The sequence below is a fragment of the Schistocerca nitens genome, chromosome 1 (assembly GCF_023898315.1).
Source record: "Schistocerca nitens isolate TAMUIC-IGC-003100 chromosome 1, iqSchNite1.1, whole genome shotgun sequence".
Taxonomy (NCBI): domain Eukaryota; kingdom Metazoa; phylum Arthropoda; class Insecta; order Orthoptera; family Acrididae; genus Schistocerca; species Schistocerca nitens.
The window spans coordinates 252,424,767-252,448,755 of record NC_064614.1 but is presented as its reverse complement, the minus strand read 5'-3'; the positions used below and the strand labels follow the sequence as shown (position 1 = coordinate 252,448,755).

General features: G+C 38.8%; 1 protein-coding gene across 2 annotated transcripts in view; it reads right to left on the bottom strand.

Moving 5' to 3' along the window:
* The window catches only part of LOC126247339 (beta-arrestin-1), a 553,332-nt gene that overhangs the window by 18,787 nt on the left and 510,556 nt on the right, over positions 1 to 23,989 (bottom strand). For both annotated transcript variants that reach the window (XM_049948472.1, XM_049948471.1), the window contains exons 7-9: positions 19,091 to 19,226; positions 13,789 to 13,873; positions 6,415 to 6,487 (exon numbers count right to left, since the gene is read on the bottom strand). In XM_049948472.1, the coding sequence (XP_049804429.1) occupies positions 6,415 to 6,487; positions 13,789 to 13,873; positions 19,091 to 19,226 (294 nt within the window). The remainder of the gene's footprint in view (positions 1 to 6,414; positions 6,488 to 13,788; positions 13,874 to 19,090; positions 19,227 to 23,989) is intronic.

Below are 23,989 nucleotides of genomic sequence, written 5' to 3'. Positions count from 1 at the left end.
ACATCAATACCTCTCCTCAGTGCAGCACTCCGTGAAGAATGGGCTGCCATTTCCCAAGAAATATTCCAGCACCTGATTGAATGTATGTCTGCAAGAGTGGAAGCTGTCATCAAGGCTAAGGATGGGCCAACACCATATTTAATTCCAGCATTACCAAAGGAGGGCAGCACAAACTTAAACGTCATTTTTAGCTACGTGTCTGGATACTTCCAATCACATAATGTAGCTAAGCAAAACAAAGAAAATTAAATATATGGAAGTCACATCAGACCCTGTTCAAATGTGCTGTGCTGGAGGCAAGATTGCTGCTTACATCCCATGCGATGCATTCCTGGCCCGAGGTGCAGGAGTTGGCCGTGTGTGTGTGTGTGTGTGTGTGTGTGTGTGTGTGTGTGTGTGTGTGTGAGGTGTGTTTGCTTGCGCTCTCTCTCTCTCTCTCTCTCTCTCTCTCTGTCTCTCTCGTGTGTCTGCAACTTGACATGTCTTCTTCAATGTAAATAGCGATCAGTCTTCTCCTACACTGTTGATATTCCTATCTGGTGTTTCTATTCTTTGATTTTTTCTGAACGGTATTCTTCCACCCTCCAACCCTGTGATTTTTTCCCTTCGTTGCTCTAATCTATAGCATTACTCTTCTCAGGGTCCAATTCTTTCTCTACTTTATTGTTGATGCTGCACCTAATGCCTCAGATTCTTTCCTCTGAAACTATAACCACATTTATTCCTATTGATCCCACTTCATCCCTCATCCTGACGTACTTAAGACTTTTGTTTTCCACACCTGCCCATGCCACATGAACTTTTGATCCTTGACCTAACCCATCCCCCCGCCCCCCACCCCACCCCAACCCCCACCCCCCTCCTCTCTTGGATTACCGGTCATCGTTCCTTTTCACCCATGTTTCTGCACGTTTTCAACGTATTTGTGCACAGTTTTACACGGTTTCCCACAATTTCATGTATTTTTGCATATTTGTATGTATTTTTACATATCTGTGCATATTTTTGCGTATCTGTGTGTGTTTCTGCATGTCTTTATGTATTTTTATGCACCTACATGCGTCTTTTCACTTAGCCAGATCCTATTACAATCAGCAACACCTATTTTGCCCATTTCTGCATCATTTCGATTTTTCTTTACACCATTCCTTCTACAATGGACCCTTGCTCCATCTTTCTGCACCAATTCAGAAAAGTATCCCTTACCCTAGCTGAAACGCAGTCCCACATCCTGTTTCTCAAATGCTGCCTAAACCACGAAATCCCTCCCCCCCACCCCCCCACCCCAAATAACCTAACTATAAAGATTCCTTTCTCTGGATCCCACCCCTGCTTTCACAATGCAACTTTTCAGATGCCACCAATCCCTGGTCATCACAAACCTGGTACTGCAAAAAACACATCTCCATGGCACAGGCATCCCACAACCACCTCTGCTCCCTCCACAAGATACTACATTCTGCAATCCTCACTCCATACGTCGCATCTCCAAAATTGAATCCCTTGTTCTCCAGCAGCTCGAGGAGTATTCCAGACACCACCTCCATAAATTATCTAATTTGCTAACAGCCTACTGCCATCTCAGAGCACACTATCTGACATCTATTGTACCCACAGTGTTCCTCCTCGTCTTCCCCTCATAGCGGCTAAACCCTGCCTCACTGACCTTTTCAACTTGCCACATCCCCCAAACTCCCTACCAACTCCCCACCAAATCCAGAGACAAAACATACCCATAACACTGTTGTTAACCTTCCCACCAAAGCCCTTAACTCCACAGATGTTTCAGTACTGTCCAAAGGCCTCAACTTCAGTCCTACACCAAATTTTAACCATGCTGGACTTGTCAAAAACCTACTCTCCTCCTCCCAATTCCTGCAATGAAAGCACTTCTTTGTCACCAATCCCTCCAACCAAACTCACCGTAATTCCAACACTGAACCCTGCCTCTTCCAATTCGTACCACCATCCAACCTTGATCACCCCCCCTCCCATAACCACCTGCTGGACACCTTCCATAAATTCCTTATCTCCAGCTTAGTCTCACCATCCTTCCCAAGGTCCCTTCCTCAGAACACCAACATTTCAGTAGAAGAAAGAACAGTCAAGTACAATCTCAAAACAAATCATAACCTCCTCACCTTACCTGCAGACAAGGGTTCCATCAATGTTGTTGTTAATCAATGTGACAACCTGGCAGAAGGCCTTCGCCAATTATCTGACTCTTCCAGCAACAAACTTTGCCAGAGTGATCTCATCCCAGAAGTCCAACACAAACTCCAATCCCTATTTAAAACCATAGGCCCTTCCCAGAACATCTCCCCTGAAACCATTTCCCTCCTCACTCCTATGACACTATGCACACCCACCTTCTACACGCTCCCCAAAAACCACAAACCCAAAAATCATGGACTACCCGTTGTGGCTCGTTATTGCACCCACTGAAAGAATTTCGGCTCTCACTGACCAATACCTCCTCCCAATTGCCCATAATCTAGCCTCCACATTAAAGACTCAACCAATTCCTTCATAAACTCCCCACCATCCCCACCCATTTACTTCCTTGGCCTCTAATTGTCAGTGCTGATGCCACCACCTCATACAACAACATCCCTCATGCTCATGGTATTACCGCTGTTGAACACTACCTTTCCCATCGTCTTTCAGAATCCAACCCCCACTACCCAATTCCTCATATACTTTACTAACTTTATCCTAAGTCACAACTACTTCTTATTTGAAGGTAGGGAAGGATGGGCACCTGAATGACACCCACCTTTGCCAACCTCTTTGTGCACGATCTCCAGGAGACCTTCCTAGCCAAACCCTTAGTTTCGTTCAGGTTCATTGATGATATCTTCATGATGTCACCCTATCTTTCTTCCTTCACAACCTGAAGACATTCTCTCCCATCTGCTTCACATTCTCCTCCTCAATCAAGTGTGCCACCTTCCTAGATGTTGACCATCTCCTCTCTGATGGCTCCATCCACATCTCTACCAACCTTAAACCTACCAACCACAAACAGTACCTGCATTTTAACAGCTATCATCCGTTCCACACCAAAAAATCCCTCCCATATAGCTTGGCTACTTGGGGACAGTGTATCTACGGCGACAACTACCTTGTTCAGTGTACTGAGGGCCTCACCAAGGCCTTCACTGACAGGCACTATTCTCCTAACCTAGTTTGCAAAAAAATCTCCTGTGCCATTTCCCCTCACCCTCCACCCACCACATCCAAAAACTAGCCACAAATGAGTGCTCCTTCATCACCCAGTAACACCCACACTAGAACAACTGAACCACATCCTTCACCAGGGCTTTGATTACCTATCATTGTGCCCTGAAATAAGGACATCCTACCCAAGATACTGTCCATCCCTCCTAAAGTGTTGTTCTGTCGCCCACCCAACCTCCACCACATCCTAGTCCATCCCTATACCATTCCCAATCCCAACCCCTTGCCACATGGATCATATACCTGTGGAAGACCCAGGTGCAAAACCTGTCCAATCCACTCACCAAGGACTTCCTATTCCAGTCCTGTCATAAGTTTATCCTACCCCATCAGGGGCCAGGCCACCTGTGAAAGCAGCCATGTCATTTACCAGCTCTGCTGCAATCACTGCACAGCTTTGTACACTGATATGACTACCAACCAGCTGTCCACCAGATGGATGGTCACTGTGAATCAGTGGCCAAGAGCAAAGTAGACCACTCTGTGGCACAATATGCAACTGAACGAACATCCTTCATTTCAATGGCTGCTTCACTACCCGCGCCATCTGGATCCTTCCTCCACCACCAGCTTTTGTGAAGTGAGCAGATGGGAGTTATGCATGCAACACATTCTCCATTCCTGTATTATCCTCACCTCAACCTATGGTACATACTGTCCCCACATCCTCCACCCATCAGTTTCCACCCCCTCTGTCCTATGATCTCTTCCTCATTCTCATCTCCCACCCTGCTTATTTGCCACCCTCTGCCAATGCACCCACCTGGCTTTCCACACTCCTCTCCTTTTTTGCTCCTTTTTCCCCACCTCCCTGCCCCATAACCTCCTGATGCTGCACCTGTTGGCGGTCTAGTCTCTGCACAGTCCACCAGACAGTGTTTGTCTCTCTCTCTCTCTCTCTCTCTCTCTCTCTCTCTCTCTCTCTCTCTCTCTCTCTCTCTCTCTCTCTCTCTCCACCAATAAACTATTACGTCTTCACCCCCCCCCCCCCCCCCTGCCCTTCCAGATTGCTATTTGCATCCCAAGTGATGCTGCATTCCGGCCCAAGGAGTTGGCAATCTTGTGTGCTTGAGTAGTGTGCATATGTGTTTGTCCCTTTTACTGATGAAGGTTGTGGCCAAAAGCTGTGAGTGAGTGTCTTTTAATTGTACCTGTCTGCAACTTGACGTGTCTTCTTTACAGTAAGTAGCAATCTATCTTTTTCTACATTGTTGAACACACACAGCGTGTTTCACAATTGATGTTATGCACTGCTAGAGGTTGTGGAGGGGACTTAATGGAGCAAGTTTTACACAGAAACCTATGTGCGGAAATGTCATCCAATGACACTACGGAGCATCAAAGTTATAGGCGCCAGCACCTTTAAATGTATGTACATACAGGATTATTCCGTGATGTCACGAACTTTCTAGGACAATGGAGAGGGATAAATGTGTCAATCTGAGGTAAGGGTCCCTTTACAAGAAATGAACTAGTCAAAAGTTATAAACAAAAACTGTTCCAATACTTCTGACAGTGGAATACATGTAGTGGTACTGTTGCTAAGATTGTAGGATGGGCAACTTTCAGGTGTGGTAATATGGACCAAAACAAGGAAAAAAAATATTTAGTAAACATCGGGTCTAAAATGCCTATCTTAAGAGTTATGAATACTTGTTCAACAGAGGAGATGTTTTCAAGCTAATGTTTACTGGATATTTTTACTTGTTTTGGTCCATACTACCACCTCTGAATGTTGCCCACACTACAATCTTAGCAATAACAGTCCAAGTACATGTAATCCAATGTCAGAGGTATCTGAACAGTTTTTACTAGTAACTTTCAACTCTTTTTGTTTCCAGTACAGGCTCCCTTGCCTCAAACTGATACATTTATTCTTCTCAGTAATCCTAGAAAGTTTGTAACAATATCATCATGGAATCAACCCTCGCATATGTACATTTACAGGTCCTGGCTCCTATAACTTTGAAGCTCTTTAGTATTGTCATTGGATGACATTTTTGGACATGGGTTCCTTGTAAGACTCATCTATTAAATCCCTTCTAAGGCCTCAAGAAGTGCCTAATATTAATTCTGATAGGGTGTTTCACAACCTCGAGAAGACTGTAATGTGAATTTTGAAACACATCAAGTCTTCTATAAAGAAGAAATTGGAGAGGTGTGTGTGTGTGTGTGTGTGTGTGTGTGTGTGTGTGTGTGTGTGTGTGTGTTTTCAATCTCGTTCATGCAGCTGTGAGGCACTCTGCATCTCTTCAGCTACACAGAGAGTGCTTATCTTCACTCCTTCCATTACAACTGAGACTTCCTTACCATAATCTAATATATAAGGGCTGTTGAAAACAAATTGAATTCCCCAGTATGTAAATGGGAGTTATTTTCTGAACACCTCTAGAGGAAGTAACTAATTGTTTTCAATTTAGTTAATACTAAGTGCAATTTAAATTATGTAACTAACAGATGATACATAAAAAATGGGAACATTTACAGAGTCATTTTCGAAGTTGAGCTAACTATCGCAATTGTTTTGTCATCAAAACTGGAACTTAAACACGTCTGTCACTTATAAGAAGATGAAATCATGCTTAATGTTAGCAGCATTGAGTCACTCATTTCTTTAAAGAGGTGATGTGTAAAACTGTGATGCATTCTTTACGATAATGTAGACGTATAAATTTCAGGAGGAAAAATATTTAAAACTGTCATAAAAGATATGTAGATGCATGCAACACTATCATAATTTTCAAAACTGCTAGTTCAGAGTGTGTGTGTGTGTGTGTGTGTGTGTGTGTGTGTGTGTGTGTGTGTGTGTGTGTTTACTGTTTCTCCTAGCTAACTGTTACACACATTTGAACTGTATTTCTTATTACAAAACACTTAAATGTTGAGTAAGGTGATAAATCATACTCAAAATTAACTTTAATTAAAGCATTATTTCCACCTTAAATGCCGGCACTTAGAATCAGATTCAGCATTCTGGAATTCTGAAAAAGAAATTATCTTTTATTTAAAAAAGTATTTTGTTTTAGCAAAAATAATTACTCAATGTGTCCTCCGACTACAGAGAAATGTCTCTCCATTGTAAGCATTTGTTTATCACTGCAGAAATGCTAAATATTACGTTCTACATCTTCACCTAACAGTACTATTAAGCGTAAACTAACTGTAATCACTTACTCGCTTTCTGCTTCTGCTACAGTGCATTTGTACTGTGCCGTTGAAAATAGACAGATATCTGCAAACTGCCGCACTGCAAAACAGAGACATCACTCATTTTAAAATTATGTTGCTCTAAAACACAGTTGTGTTACTAAAATTTATGGGCTGTGCAGGAGTATTAAAGAGGAATTTAAAATACAGGAAATTAAGCATAAAAATAAGTTGTGCACTCCATTCAAAATATTCAGTTAGTAATTTCCAAACGAAAAATGACAAAAAGCAGTAAATGTTTCCAGAAGTCTAACTTTTGACACCAGAGATTTATCCTCTCAAAACACTATGTAATTCATTGCAAAAACATTCAATTCTTGATGTTTTAAGTTAACGGGCGAGTTGCGCCGCCCTGAAAATATTCCAAGTTCGGAGTTGGCGTGGCCGCACGGGCCCACTTGGCAAGCCGGGGCTCGTCAGCAACCACGTGGTACCAAACATTAGCCGGAGCAAGAGGGGTAGGCCAGCACGTGGTCCAGGCCGACCGCGAGGCTGGAAATTCCATGTTGATGCTGTGTCGAGGTCTGTGCTTTGTGTCGATGAAGGGGATTTGTATGCCAGGAGTGCCAAAGATGGCAGACTTTGTGAAACCATAATGGCAGACATTTCACAGTTCATGTAAAAATTAATAATAGCAAAAGGATTCATGATACCTTAAAAAGAAACATGTATGTTACCATTATTAGCACTACGATTCTGATGGTATAATCAGATTTTCAATACCTTTATTAGTTTAAAGTTTACTATCTGACTGTAAATTAAAAAAGTAACTCCCAGACAGAAGTTCCCAAAATCTAAACAGTTCATCCAATTTTGTTGATCAGCATGTCTTTGGAAAGCTATTAGTGTAAACATGAATTGCTATGAATTACAGGCATGTAACTTGAATAGTACATGAGTTATTGGTGGTCAAAGTGGCCGATTACTATTGATCACGTCAGGCCATAAGTACTCCACAGTTACACGAAAAAATGGTAGCAGGATGCTTATAAATATATTTATTCATCTATGTCTTTGTTTATATCTGATATATACTATTCATGAAGAAATTTGTCAAATATTTACTGTGTTTTAGAAAGCACAGACACATTAGGCTACTGGCCTACTTTTGTTACTATTCCTTTGATATATGTTTATTTGTTTGTTTATGAATTTAATAATGTGTGTCAGAGCGTGTTTATGGTACAGTCATAGGAATATTTATTTAATTTCAAGCTATTTAAATGTAAATCCAGTATTTCGTATGTGTTTCAATATGTTTAAGAGAGTGCATTGGCTTGGAGACACGGTGGGAGCGCTCTGGCCAATCATAGTGCTTGTCACTATGGTAAGTGACTACCGAAGTAAATGGAAAGACTGTATGGAACTGGGGGAGGAGCATCGGGTCACAGAGGACACGAGAGGGGTGCTGGACGGGAAGGCACGACGGATAGTCGCAGGAAACACTTGGAGAGTGTTTAGCAGTTTGCGCGTAGTCACGGGAGATAGAAATATTTCGTAGTGCCAACTTGTGCACTTTTGAGATTTCCATGGCTTCTGCAGTGAAGACATAGAATGCATTTAGGAGTGAATATCTCACGAGCTATGTTGTTGCTCATAACTAATTATGTGAAGTAGGAATCTATTGTTTCCCTGTTACTCAACTTAGGGCCATCGACACCAATAGGTGTTTTGCAGTAATAAATGGCATTCTTAAAGGTACTGCTGCCATCATACTCATCATTTGAAGTTATTTCAACTCTGAGTCTGAGTGCATATAGTTGAGGACCACTGCGTTTCTTTTTAAGCCTGCGAAGTATACCATGTTTTGTGTCAATTCACAAGCATACACCATTGAATATTCAGCATATACCATTGAATAATCCTCTTGTCTTTCAAGAAAAAAAATTGGAAGATCACTACATCCTAGTGCAAGAAAAATTGTGGGCAACAATAAGTCTGTATGAGTCAGGAAGCTTTAAAACTGTGAATATGTATTACATGACATGACTGATGCAACATTCTGAACTCTCTGATGATCTCTTCCTGCAACTTCTTTTTTATTTCAGATATTTCCCTTTAGCTTTCTACCCTTGCTTCTTACATTACTCTCATTAGTAATATGTGTTCTATTTGTATACATAAATTCCTCTGTGCAGTCCACAAAATGATATTTGCACTGGTTGCCACTTCTTCATCTTAGGTCATATTTATTCTGTCACTTATCTGATGCAGTGAAACACTGTCATGAAGTAGGCTAAATGCCGTATATCAATTAGCATAATGTTGTTGAAAATCAATCTGACAAAGCATTTGCTGCATCAACATTTGGATTAAATTGTGCCAATCCAGTTTAATTTCTGACACATGTTATTGCACATTATGAAAGCAGGTGGGATTTCTCTTGGCAACAGTAGCTGACCTATTACAAAACAGTTTGTTATCCAGCTGGATGTAACGTATGATTAGGTGACAAAAGTCATTGGATAGCTAGATGCAAATACACTGATATAGTATAAGGTATGAAAGGACAGTGCATTCACAGAGCGGTCCCTTCAACACAGGCAATTCATATGAAATGGTTTCCAATGTGATTATGGTTGCACGGTGGCAATTAGATTAGATAAGATTAGATTTACTTTCATTCCAATTGATCCGTAGTGAGGAGGTCCTCCAGTATGTGGAACATGTCAGAAAAACAACAATACATGACAAATATTTACAACTAAAACAAATAAGCTAATGTACCATTCCACAGATCACAAGTGGAATGATTGTCATTTTTTAATGAACACTAAGAGTCATTTTACAAATACTAATGCACTGAATTTAAAATAAAAAACTTTTTTATTTATTTATAAGGTAATACAAATACTGTAATACTTATTTACAATGAAAACATTACTGCACTGAAATGGTGCAGAAGTTATGTTGTACTTATATACAAATCAGTTGGTTTAACTAAGAAATTCATCAATGGAGTAGGAGTTGGCCACCAATAAATCCTTTAGGCTTCTCTTAAACTGAATTTCATTGGTTGTTAAGCTTTTTATGGCTGCTGGCAAGTTATTGAAAATGTGTGTTCCTGAATAATGCACACCTTTTTGTACAAGACTAAGTGACTTTAAATCCTTGTGAAGATTATTCTTATTTCTAGTACTGATTCCATGAATTGAGCTGTTGATTTGAAAAAGTGATATATTTTTAATGACAAATTTCATTAAGGAATAAATATATTGGGAAGCAGTAGTTAGTATCCCTAGTTCCCTAAACAGGCTTCTGCAGGATGTTCTTGAGTTCACACCACATATAACTCTCACTGCACGTTTTTGTGCCCGGAAAACTTTAGCTTGGCTTGATGAATTACCCCAAAAAATAATCCCATATGACATTATGGAATGAAAGTAAGCATAGTATGCCAGCTTTTTCATTTTTATATCCCCTATGTCTGACAAAATTCGCATTGCAAACAGAGATTTGTTAAGACGCTTCAGCAGTTCTGTGGTGTGCTCCTCCCAGTTGAATTTATTATCAGGCTGTAATCCCAAGAATTTAACACTGTCCACTTCTTCTATCTTCTTGTCATCGTATGTTAGACATATACTCTTGGGACACCCCTTACAAGTTCTGAACTGCATGTAGTGTGTTTTTTCAAAGTTCAGTGACAAAGAATTGGCTAGGAACCAGTGATTAATGTCCACAAATATTTTATTGGCTGATCTTTCTAAGACTACACTTGATTTGCTATTTATTGCAATGTTTGTATCATCGGCAAACAAAACAAACTTGGCATCTGGTAATGTTACTGATGAAAGGTCATTGATATACACAAGAAAAAGTAAGGGGCCCAAAATGGAACCTAGTGGGACCCCACATGTAATTAGTTCCCAGTTGGATGATGCCTGATAGCTTGATACATGTCTCTTTCCTGATAACACCCTTTGTTTCCTGCAAGAGATATAAGATTTGAACCATTTTGCAGCATTTCCTGTTATACTATAATATTCTATTTTACTTAAAAGGATATTGTGATTTACAGAGTCAAATGCCTTTGACAGATCACAAAATATACCAGTTGCCTGCAATTTTTTTGTCTAATAATTAAGCACATTTTCACTGTAAGTGTAGATAGCCTTCTCAATATCAGAACCTTTTAGAAATCCAAACTGTGACTTTAACAGTATGTTATTTGAGATAAGATGGTTATAAAGACAACTGTACATTACTTTTTCGAAAATTTTTGAGAATGCTGGCAACAGTGAAACTGGACGGAAATTTGATGCTATTTCTTTATCTCCCTTCTTAAACAGTGGCTTAACTTCAGCATATTTCAGCCATTCAGGAAATATTCCACTGATAAACGACTGGTTACACAGATAGCTTAATATGTTACTTAGCTCAGAATCACATTCTTTAATTAACTTTGTTGATATTTCATCATACCCACTAGATGTTTTTGATTTTAAAGATTTTATGATGGACATTATTTCTGTTGGGGTAGTGAGGGTCAAATTCATATTATGGAAGTTACTTGAAATGTCTGGTCTAAGGTAATCCATAGCAGCATCTACCGAACGTGATAACCCCATCTTTTCAGTAACAGTTATAAAATGTTTGTTAAAAAGTTCTGCAACACTATACACATCTGTCACCAATGTATCATTTACTCTTAATGCTATTTGTTCCTCTTCATGTCTGGTTCTACTGGTATCCTCCTTCACTGTATCCCATATTGTCTTTATTTTGCTATCTGATATGACTATCTTTTCCTTGTAATATATTTGCTTTGACATCCGTATTACAGTCTTTAATATTTTGCAGTATTTCTTATAATGTGCTATAGCATCAACATTGGAAATGTTTCGGATTGACAGATACAGTTTTCTTTTTGTTTTACAAGATACCCCTATTCCTCGAGTAATCCATGGCTTCTTTGTAGACTTTGCTCTAACCTTGGTAAGTTTTGGGGGAAAGCAGGCGAATAAGGTAAGCACTTTATTAGCAAAAATGTTATATTTTTCATTCATGCCATGAGCACTGTATACATCAGTCCAGTGAATGTCTCTGAGGAGTGTCCTAAAATAATCAATTTTTGGCTTACTGATTACCCTCTTGAGCTCAGATTTAACAGATTTTATATCCTGTTCAGTATTAACATTTAACAGAAGGAACTGCATGTCATGGTCTGAGAGGCCATTGACTATTGGTTTCGTAATATAATTTTGTTCATTGGGCTTTTCTATAAAGATATTATCAATGGCTGTTTGTGAGCAAGTGGCTATCCTAGTGGGGAACTTTACAGTGGGAATTAAGTTGAATGATAGTGTTACTAACTCAAATAAGTTCTTATTGGGGGAGTCTTTAAGGAAATCTACATTGAAATCACCAGCAACCACTATTTCTTTGTTTTTGGTTGTTAAATGGGCCAGTACAGCTTCAAGGTGGTTGACAAACAGATTCAAGTTACCTGCAGGTGCTCGATATACACTTAATATTATGAAGGATTTTTTGTGAAATTCTAATTCTGTTGCACATGCTTCCATATGCTGTTCTAGGCAAAATTTATGAATGTCTATGTTCTTAAATTTATGACACTTCCTGATGAATGTGGCAACTCCTCCTTTCTCCATTACAAAAGTGAGATGCTAACCTAAACCCTGTAACACTTAAAAGTTCTATACCAGTGGTCACATGATGTTCAGAGAGGCAGATTATGTCAGCTGGGTTTGAAGACTCTAATTCATCTATGCAGATAGTTAATTCATTAATTTTATTTCTCAGTCCTTGAATATTTTGATGCAATAAAGATAGCTGACATTTCTCATTGACTGAGTTAAAATTGGGTGGAGTAAAAATATCTGCCGACAGTTGAAAATTCTTAACCAATGGCTGTTTATGCTGATGTAATAAGCTGGAATTGTTTTTTGATTTCTTTCTCAAAATGAAGGTTTGTCTCAGTTCTAACCTCTCTTAAAATTTGCTTTCTTTCTGTCCTCCCTACCCTAAAAAAAGACTACAAACACAGAATGGTAGTTGGAGCTAGACACATGGGACATTCCATTCTGGAAATCATTAAGGAATTCAATATGCTGAGATTCATAATGTCAAGAGCGTGCCAAGAATATCACATTTCAGGCATTTCCTCTCGCCACGGGCAATGTAGTGGCCATATCTGTTTAGAAAGTGCAGCAAAATTTGGTTTTAATGAGCTATGGCAGCAGACAGCCAACATGAGTGCTTTTGATAACAGCACAGTAATGACCTGCAGTGGCTCTCCCACAGGCATAGGCAGAGGCAGAGAGATGTTTTCCTTAGCCACTAATAAGAAAACCACGTGATTCCAGTGCTGGGTGTCTTGATTAGGTGTCTTGATTCTGACCTCCATTGCAGTGGTGTTAAAAGAAGGGATGAACTGTGGGTAAGAGGGGGGTGGGTATGACAACCTTCTGGTCATGCAACATGTACACAATGACATTGACAGAATTGTGGTGGAATGTGGTACCAATGTGACATCATCAGTAACTTATTTACATCTCCCATCAACTTCTGAGTTATAGCCTTTTTTTCGCATGTATCAACATCTTACTGCTTGAGGTGTCACAGAGCTTGAGGGTGATGTTGCAGGGTGTCATACTTTTGCACCATTACAGAGAATGTTGTAGGCATCTTCAAGCCAAATTTAGCAGTGTGTATTGTTTCAGTTTTCATGTGTCCTCACTGAGTCTCTCTTTAACTTACTTGCTATCTGAAGTAGAGATTTTCTGTTTTGTTTTTCTCACACCTTATTTCTTATTCTTGATGTTGTTGTTGTTGTTTGGCAGCATTGTCTGATCTTTTCCTATCAAGAAAAATACTCATTTTGGCAAACGGAGGTGTGCAACGACACCACAGCCTTCAACCGCTATTTGAAAATAGTTTTGTGCATTATGACAATAATAATAATAATAATAATAATAATAAACAATGAAAAGGTACTGTCTCACAAGATGATGTATGACTATGAGGAGATTAGGGTTTAACGTCCCATCAATAACAAGGTCATTAGAACTGCTGCTTAATCTTAGATTGCACAAGGATGGGAAACGAAGTTGGGCATGTCCTTCTCAAAGCAAGCATCCTAACAGAATAATGAAGATGATATGGACATGTTTCCTTATACTGCTGAATGAATAAGGGATAGTTCAGTTGTTCAATAGGCAACTGCAGTTCACAATTTTTATTTTTATACTTTGATTAAACTACAGAATATCTGATTTTCATAGTAGTTTAAACCAATCTGATATTTCTGAACCAATACAACAGAAGTGGTGCACTTTAAAAAAAGACAAGAGGGAAAACAACAACAAAAACCATGCATATTACCTGAAACCTTTATTTTCTTGACTGTTCTATTTGAGTTGTTGGCTATATGAACGTTCACGGCTATGTTTTCTCCATGATGATATAACTGAAAGAAAAGGCAATACACAACAAATAAATCAGTAATTATAGGCAGCAAAGAATAATTACATGCACACTGTGCAAATATTAGCATGAATAACACACAACATTATATAAAGAGCAAATCGCTGACTAATGATTTTGTATATTTTAAATCAACTTCTGTCAACCTTTTCCCTGTTGAGAACATGTTGCATCATACCTTCCCCAGAAGCTGTGGACATGTGTGACCATGCCAGCATGCCTTTCACAAAATGATTTAAGTGTGTTTACTTGTGCACTGCCTAGTTCCTGTGGAAACAAGTGATGTTTTAACAAGTACTGTGATATGTATAATGCAATCTAACATTTTCCAGCTGTTCAGATAGAATATCGACAAGCATTTGCTTTTGCGGTCTTGTGTTGATGTTTCAACTTCAGTTGTTTCAATATCGATATGATGAGAATGATCATTGTCCTCTTTTTCACAGGACAACACAATTTTGCTAAGAAAATGACATTTCATTGTAGCTCGTCCCATTGGGTCAAACAGGCTGCACGCAAAATAGTTCCCCATTCGGATCTCCAGGTGAAAACTAGTCAGAAGAATGTCATCAGGAAAAATAAAACTGGCATTTTATGGACCAGGGATGGAACATTTCATCCCTTAATGAGGCAGGAAGATCAGAAAATTTAAAATGGGAAATGGATTGGTTGAAATTATATGTAGTGGGAATTAGTGAAGTTCAGTGGCAGGAGGAAAAGGACTTCTGATCAGGTGAGTATATGTTTATAAATCAACATAACTATATTAAATCAAATTGGGGCAATGCAGGAGTAAGTCTAGGAAATAGGAATGCAGACAAGCTACTATGAACAGCACAGTGAACACACTGTCACAGTCAAGAGAGACATGAAGTCAACATCCACCACAACAAAAAAAATGGCTCTGAGCACTATGGGACTTGACATCTGTGGTCATCAGTCCCCTAGAACTTAGAACTACTTAAACCTAACTAACCTAAGGACATCACACACATCCATGCCCGAGGCAGGATTCGAACCTGCGACCGTAGCAGTCGCGCGGTTCCGGACTGAGCGCCTAGAGCCGCTAGACCACCGCAGCCGGCTCCACCACAACAGTACAAGTTTATATACAAACTAGCTCCACAGATGAAGAGAGTGAAGAAATGTATGATAAGATAAAAGAAATTATTCAGATAGCTAACAGAGACAAAAATTTAATTGTGATAGAGGATTGGCATTTGATAGCAGCAAAAGGAAGAAAAGAAAAAATATTAGGTGAATATTGACTGGAAGAAATGAACGAAAGAGTAAGCTGGCTGGTAGGATTTTGCACAGAGCAAATTTAATCATTGCTAACAACTAGTTTAAGAATGACGAAACAAGGCTGTACACGTGGAAGACACAGGGACACACCAGAAGTTTTCAGAGTGATTATCTGATGATGAGGCAGATTTTGGAACCGGATTGTAAACTGTAAGCTATTCCCAGGAGCAGATGTGGGCTCTGACCACAATTTTCTGGATGTGAACTGTAGATTAAAACTGAAGAAATTACAAAATTGTAGAAATAAAGGAGATAGCGCCCAGGTAAGTTTAAAGGACTCATGGTTGTGTGAGTTACAGAGGGAGCATTAGGCAACAGTTGACAAGAATAAGGGAAAGGAATAGAGTATCAGATGCATGGGTAGCTTTGATAGATGAAAACAGTGAAGACAGCTGAGGATCAAATAGGTAAAAAGACAAGGCCTAGCAGAAATTCTCAAATATCGCATGATATACTGAATTAATTGATGAAAAGCAAATATAAAAATCCAGCATACGAAGCAGGCTTAGGGAATGCAAAGGCCTAAAAAACTTACACTGACAGGAAGTGCAAAATTGCTAAGCAGGAATGGCTAGAGCACAAATGTAAAGATACAGAGGCAGGGGAAGATAGATATAGGAAAATTTAAAGAGGCCTTTGGAAAAAGGAGAAGCAATGGGAATATCATGGGCTCAAACGGAAAACCAATACTAAGCAAAGAAGTGGAAGCGCAAAAGTGGAAGGCATATATAGAGGGGTCACACAAAGAAAATGCACTTTAAGGCAATAATAATTAAAAGGAAGTGGACACACACACACACACACACACACACACACACACACACACACACACACACACACACACAAAGATGAGATGGGAGATATGACACTGCGAGAAGAATTTGACACAGCACCGAATGACCTAATTCGAAAATAGGCTCCTGGAGTAGACAACATTCTTTCACAGCTACTGACACTGCTGGGAGACCTAGCCATAACAAAACTATTCCACCAGGCATACAAGATGTATGAGATAGGCGAAATACACTCAGGCTTCAAGGAGGATGTAATAATTCCAATTCCAAAGATAGCATGTGCTTACATTTGTGAATATTACAGATCTATCAGTTTAATATGTCATGGATGCAAAATACTGACATAAGAAGAATGGAAAAACTGGTACAAGCTGATCTTAGGGGAAGATCAGTTTAGATTTCAGAGAAACGTAGAAACATGTTAGGCAATACTGCCTTTACAACTTCTCTGAGAAGATAGGTTATGGAAAGGTAAACCAACATTTATAGCAATTGTACACTTGGAGAAAGTTTTTGACATAGTTGATTGGGATACTCTCTCTGAAATTTTGAAGGTAACAGCGAAAAAATACAGGGAGTGGAATGTCATTTATAACTTGTACAGAAACCAGACTGCAGTTACAAGAGCCTAAGGACATGAAAGGAAAACAGTAATTGAGAAGGATGAGAGACAGAATTGTAGAAAATAGCTGATGTTATCTGTACATTCAGCAAGCTGTGGAAGACACGAAGTAGAAATTTGGAAAGAGAATTAAAATTCTGGCAGAAGAGCTTTGTGGTCTTCCGATGACTGTAATTCTGGTTGAAGCAGCAAAGGTGTTGGACAAGGATATGAATGGACTGGATAGTGTCTTGAAAGGAGGATACAAGATGAACATCAACAAAATCAATACGATGTTAATGGAATGTAGTCCACCTAAATAAGACAATGCTAAAAGAAGTGAGATTAGGATATGAGAACCTAGAAGTAGATGAATTTTACTATTTTGGCAGTAAAGTAACTAATGATGGCTGAAGTAGAGAAGATACAAAATGTAGACTGGCAATTGCAAGAGAAGTAGTTCTCACAAATGGATATTTGTTAACATTGGTTATACGTTTAACTTTTTAGGTACCGGGTGATCAAAAAGTCAGTATAAATTTGAAAACTGAATAAATCACGGAATAATGTAGATAGAGAGGTAAAAATTGACACGCATGCTTGGATGACATGGGGTTTTATTAGAACCAAAAAAATACAAAAGTTCAAAAAATGACTGGCAGATGGTGCTTCATCTGATCAGAATAGCAATAATTAGTATGACAAAGCAAAGATGATGTTCTTTACAGGAAATGCTCAATATGTCCACCATCATTCCTCAACAATAGCTGTAGTCGAGGAATAGTGTTGTGAACAGCACTTTAAAGCATGTCCGGAGTTATGGTGAGGCATTGGCGTCAGATGATGTCTTTCAGCATCCCTAGAGATGTCTGTCGATCATGATACACTTACGACTTCAGGTGACCCCAAAGCCAATAATCGCACGGACTGAGGTCTGGGGAGCTGGGAGGCCAAGCATGTCAATTGTCATGCACAGTCACTGACGTTTTGCTGCCCAGCGCCATCTGTCGGACATTTTGTGAACTTCATTGTTGTTGTTGTTGTTGTTGTTGTTGTTTTCTCCCCTAATAAAACCCCATGTCATTCCAAGCAAGTGTGTCAATTTTTACCTCTCTATCTACATTATTCCGTAATTTATTCAGTTTTCAAATTTATACCGACTTTTTGATCACCCGGTATTTGTCTGGGATGTAGTCTAGTATGAAAGTGGAACATGGACAATAAACAGTTTGTGCAAGAAGAAATAGAAGCTTTTAAAATGTGGTGCTATAGAAGAATGCTGACGACTAGTCAGTTAGCTAACTTAACTAATACAGAGGTACTCATTAGAATTGAGTAGAAAAGAAATTTGTGGCACAATTTGACAAAAAGAGGGGATCAGTTTATAGGACACATTCTGAGACATCTAAGGATCACCAGTCTAGTAATAGAGGGTAGAGTGAGTGAATGAATGTGTTTGTGTGTATGTGTTTGGGAGGGGAGGGAGGGGTGAAAATTGTAGAGGGAGACCAAGATGCAAATACGGTAAGCAGGTTGAAAAGAATGTAAGTTGCAGCAGTTATTCAGAGATGAAGAGGTTTGCAAGGGACAGAGCACCATAGAGAGCTGCATCAAAGAATTCTTTGGACTGAAGACTGCAACAACAAAGGAGAAATAAATTCCAAAGCGTAATTGATTTTCCAATATCAATAACTGTGACGACCCTTCTACATAAACTCGAAGTACCAGCTTATACTGTCACTCACTCATTTTTAGTGTGGCAAAGATACGAGTGAAGTCTTCAGCCATAAGCATCTCATCCTATCATTCCACCAAAGGAAACCAATTAGATGAGCAGCTTGTTTTAAAATTGTGTCTTGTTACTACATACAGTAGAGCAATCATGACGATATAAAAGTGGTCTCTCACAAATTTAGTAAACCTGTTTCTCCATTAGCTGACCAGGAGAAATGTAAGTGTGGCTGTGGGCAAAACGTCCATTTTATGCATCTTTCGAAGGCTAATTTCAAGGATGTTGTGACTTCACACCCAAAAAACTTTTACGTTAACTAAAGATAGTTGCGGAATGTTATGAATTTACATTGTGGACAATTCGCAGGCAATGTTTGTCAAACAACGCATAGGATCTTTCTGGGGAATATAGTAAGGAATGAGGTTTTCGGATGTACATAATTTTTTAGTTGGCGGAAGCTGCTGGACTGGACGTCCGCATTCGGTTCCCAGTGGTAAAACTTGTAAGTTGAGGCACTGAGCAACATAGTGTGGAGTGTGGCTGCACTGATAAGAGACCCTACCAGTGGGAAGAAGGTAATGTCAGTACAGTCTCCCACAACTTCTCTAGTCCCATCCTTTCTCCCATGTCTCTTCCCTTGTCCCAGAAGCTACAGACATCACATCACATCACATCGAAACTATTTTCATTGGCTGTAACAAAATTGTTTAATGACTTATAATAATAAAAGTGATTTTAAGTGCTTCAGTAATTAGGAACAGCAATTACCTCTTTGTCCAATGATGCTTCTAAGTGCAGTTTATTTGGGCTCATCATAAATTCTTTACTAACTTCTACAGATGGTTGTTCACCCTGTTTGCTTGGTGCATACATTATCTTCCGAATGGCAAGCCGTACTGAATTCCTGCCCAACAAAAAACACACTTTGTTAACAGCAAATCTTAATGATTCACATACTCCTGTTACTACTTTCAGTATCTGGTGTTGTTGTTATTATTATTATTATTATTATTTCCTCTTTCTCTCTCCCAAACTTAACACCAAGTAATTTCAAGTGGAACATACAGGATACTCACTTTTGGGTGGCATGCTTTGCATGTGAGAGAGGGTAGTAATACTGATTATCTGTCCGAAAAAAAAAAAAAAAAAAAAAAAAACCACACACACACACACACACACACACACACACACACACACACACACACACACACCACCACCACCACCACCACCACCAGTAATGCCAAGTCTGCTTCATATTTTTATCTACACTAACATTTTGTTCAACACATGTCCAATACTTTGAAGCCAGTTTTTTTTCCCAAATGAACTGTATATAATGCTCACACCTAGATTGCCACACAGTTTTCTATTAATGTTTGTAATTTCTCAGTTTCCTTTAATTATTCTCGAGGAACAGGTAGTCAATGAGCAAGCGTGTTGCCCATACTGTGGAGTGTCAAAAACTTTCTACAATCTGCAGAGGAACAACAGTTCGTGATGATTCTTGTTTTTACTTTTTTCAGTATCGAAAATTTCATTTTTTTCTGCAATATCACATACAAATGGAAAGGAATTCACCATCCTCTGATGCAACGGACCACAACAAGATGTGCCAAAGCCAGTCTCTGAACTTTGTTTACAAACTTTATCACTTTTGCTGTTTAATTCTGTATTGTCATTTTTTCCCCCGAATCAAATAACCCATTACTTCAGACTGCATCTTTTACCACAACAGAAATCCACCCATGTAAGCTATAATTTGAAGCGCCCAGACAGTGAGTTATCCAACTGACAATGACCACTTTCTAGCCAGTAGTCATGAAAAACTGAAGGAAACTTTATGACAAGTAACAAAAGGAATGGTGCAGTTGTTAAGTCAGAAAAATCATTCAGCAGTAGGAGATTACAAATTCATATCCAAAAGTAGGATTTCAATGTCTGGCTTAAACCATTCCAAGCAAAAGGAACAGCTCCTTAAACTCTTTCTTTCCCCAGTCCTTGCCAAAGCTCAGCTAATTCACTGCTCTAATGACTTCATTGTCAATTAGTCACTACCATCTACCTACCTTCTCTTTTGACAACCTACAAATGTGGAAAGTGAAACTAATAAATAGATAATCTAGAACGGTTGAAACTAGGCATTTCTGAACGGTTGTCTCAACAGAAGCACTGAACACAAAACCTTCCATACAGCAAATTCATGTTAAGAGTCCTCAAGCAGCCCATACACTGAAATACTGACTACACAGATAAAGGCAACGACTCACTGAAAGGAAGAAGTCCTGCATTGGCAATAGGTACACAAACAAAAAGTTACAGAGCTTGGCTAGCTTTCGCAATGCACTTCCTTTATCAAGCTTGTTGGAAAAACATGCTTGAAAAAGGAAGCGCATTCTGTAAGATAGCCAAGCTCTGTATCTTTTGTCTGTGTACCTATCGACGACACAGCGCTTCTGCCTTTCGGTGAGTCGTCTCCTTTATTCCTACATAATTTGTAATTCTCAACCAAAACTTTCCATACATTATTGTGACTACACAGGTATGTAGAAGTTGGCCAATAATGTTTTGGTTCTGATTTATCAATGTTCACAATGCATTATAATTCTTTATGTCTCCTCATCTTTTTTAAAATTTTGCCTTTCATCCAACAATTTTAAAATAGCATCATAATCGGAGAACTTTAGCACCAGGAAGTGACATCAGTATAATTAATTTATCAGCAATGAACAGTAATGTGTTTTCCTTTCAAGCCATATTTATGCCTTATGGACTGCATGAGACTACCTAGAATTAGGGTTTAACATCCTGTTGGCAAGGTGATCATTACATTACATTATCTAGGCACCAGTTAGTATATCCAACAGAAATTTAAGATTTGTCTCTCCATCCACAGCCCACCTCATGGAGTGTGGCAGAGATTACTTCGGGTACTATTACTCGAAAATTCCTTCCCCATTCCGTACATGAATGGCGTCAGTAAGTCTCTGTATGAGCTACAATGTATCTAATTTTACTACCGTGGTCATTTCTTTTCAGGAGATGTATGTGAGAGGAAACAGCATGTATGTTGTGTCATCTTTGAACAGAATACTCAAGTGGAGGATTTGTCATGAATTACACTTCCTTAGTAGTTTTCAACTGTATCTCTGGTTTCTGCTGACCTACGACGAATTCTATGTGGTCATGTCACTATAGATGTTGCATGTACCACACATGTAACACTTTTAACAATGGCGCTTCCAGAAACCACCCATCATACAGTTAAACAATATTGGGTCTTCCCCATGTTTATGCACAAACCTTAATTTTTTTTCTCTTCCACTGATGTTAACCTGGTATCCTTGCATCAAGTGCCAATCCTTTGCAGATCTTCCTACAATTTTTCGGCATTGCCACTACCCTATATACAACTACGGCCAGCCTCATGTACAGGGACCCTGTTAGTAGACACCCAAATCTGCAACTACAATGGATTTACTTATTTTAGTTCATGGAGTTTTGTCCAGGATTATAGGCCCATGGCCACATTTGTTTTTGGGGAGATACAGAGATTTTAAAGAATCAAAATTTTACAAAATGTTTGTTTAACAACAATAATCAGCAGCAACAAAAGCTTCTACTATCTGATGCCCTCCAGTACAGTTTCTATCTGTGTACAATTGTTCAAAAACGAAAATACAGTGACATCTGCAGAAATTCACAGCTGCAGCTGTCAGACTAATCACCACCATCACTCTGCTAATATTCTCTGAAACAGCTTTTTTATAATATTGTCCCTTGATGACATTTTTATGACATCAACCAAGCCATAAGTCAGAACTACTAAATGTCTTCAATTATGTTTTACAAAATTTCAAATTATGCTGAAGGCCAATTTAATGCAAGATGTAGTGCATCAAAATAAAAAATCAGAGCTCTTCACAGATTGTCGGTTCTAGTTCATGCGAATCATGCACAATATATTGATTGAATGGTGTTGACAGAGAGATACAAGGGCTAAAAACATACAAAAACAAAAATCACTATAAAAATACCAAAATAAAAATTAAACAGAATGTTGCTGAAGATTGAGTACAAATGTGAAACTTTTTTGTTTTTTGTTTTTAAGGCAACGTACACTGACAGTTACTTTTATCAATACTTTAATATTAATTAAAAAGAGTGTCTTTAAATAAAGCTTGTTATCTGAATCTATGTATTTTGACTCTCTATCTTCTCTCTGCCTCCCACCTCCACTAAACAGAGCCAACTATTGTGTTAGTTGATAATGGAAACAAACTACTCACAAGACCTATTATGTCAATGTGAATAAGGCTGGTTCTGATTTACAATAAATGTTAGTAATGATGGTTATAATTTCTAAAAAGGAAACCAAAAGCAAAAACTTGAATCAGAAGATGAAATCTGATGGAATAAATGCGGGTTAAAAGACAGATATGAAAACACACAGATGAAGTGTGAAATGTTAAGGTGGCAAGGCCTTCCCACCTGGTAAACTGGTCATCTCATTTTAAGTCCTTTTAGTTGATGCCAGTTTGACAACTTGCATCTTAATGAGGATGGAATGTTGAAGACAACACAACACCCAGTCCCTGAGTGGAGAAAATCTCTGAACCAGCCGGGAATTGAACCTGAGCCCCCCCACACGGCATTCTGCCATTCTGACCAATCAGCTATGGAGACAGACATGAGAGAGATAATTTCAAGCAATTTTATATTGTAGATGAACGCAACTGTTATGTTAGTTCTACCACATGAAAAGAGTACTCCAAACTGAAGCAACTAATTAAACTGATCAAGTGCTTACAACCGATCTTAGGTTGACAAGAAGTGTGAAAAACTGAATAGAATTATACCTGTAGCGCCAGTTGCCTTTCCTCTGCCATGGGATATTACCTTGTTTTTTACTTATTTCAATAATTATATGCCATTTTAGTGTATGTAAACCAGTTTAGAGAGAAGGAACTGTAGTACAAGAGCGAGTCAACTATAAACAGGGAAAATTTTTTATAATTTTAAATTTAAGCTTCAGAAAAATTCGTACACATGAATTTATTTTTCTACATAATCTTCTGAATGAGAAATAGATTTTTTCCCAGTGAATAGGCTGTTTATTGATCCCGTTTTTGTAAAATGAATGTGGCTGTGACAGCAGCCAGTTGGGCATGAACACTTTGACAGCACCTGCATTGCCAAATCTGTGTTGTCCTCTGACTGCTTCCTTTCGTGGTTGAAAGAAATGAAAATCTCAGGGCGATAAGTCCAGATTATGAAGCACATGGTCTGGAACAATCTCTGAATTTTCTGTCAAGTTTGGGCAGCTGTGTGGTATTGAGTGTTGGCATCCATCTTGCGGACACTTTCTGAAATCTGTTGTCAGTAACGATTATCTGAGCCCTACTATAGTTCATGTCAACCTCTGTAGAAATTTTTGCAATTGTTATTCAACGATCATCTTCAATAAGCTGGCTAACAATGCAAATATACTTTGTCATGTTGATCCACAGGTGACATGTGTTAGTTGTCAAATATTTCTCATCCTTGTAAAAACTGTTTGTGTCGTGCACACACCCTAGTCTTGCACTGGGTGGTGTCCCTGAACCGTGCCAAGAGTCTTTCCAAAATTTTGGACAATTTTACACCCTATTTTTTTTAGAAACTTTATTA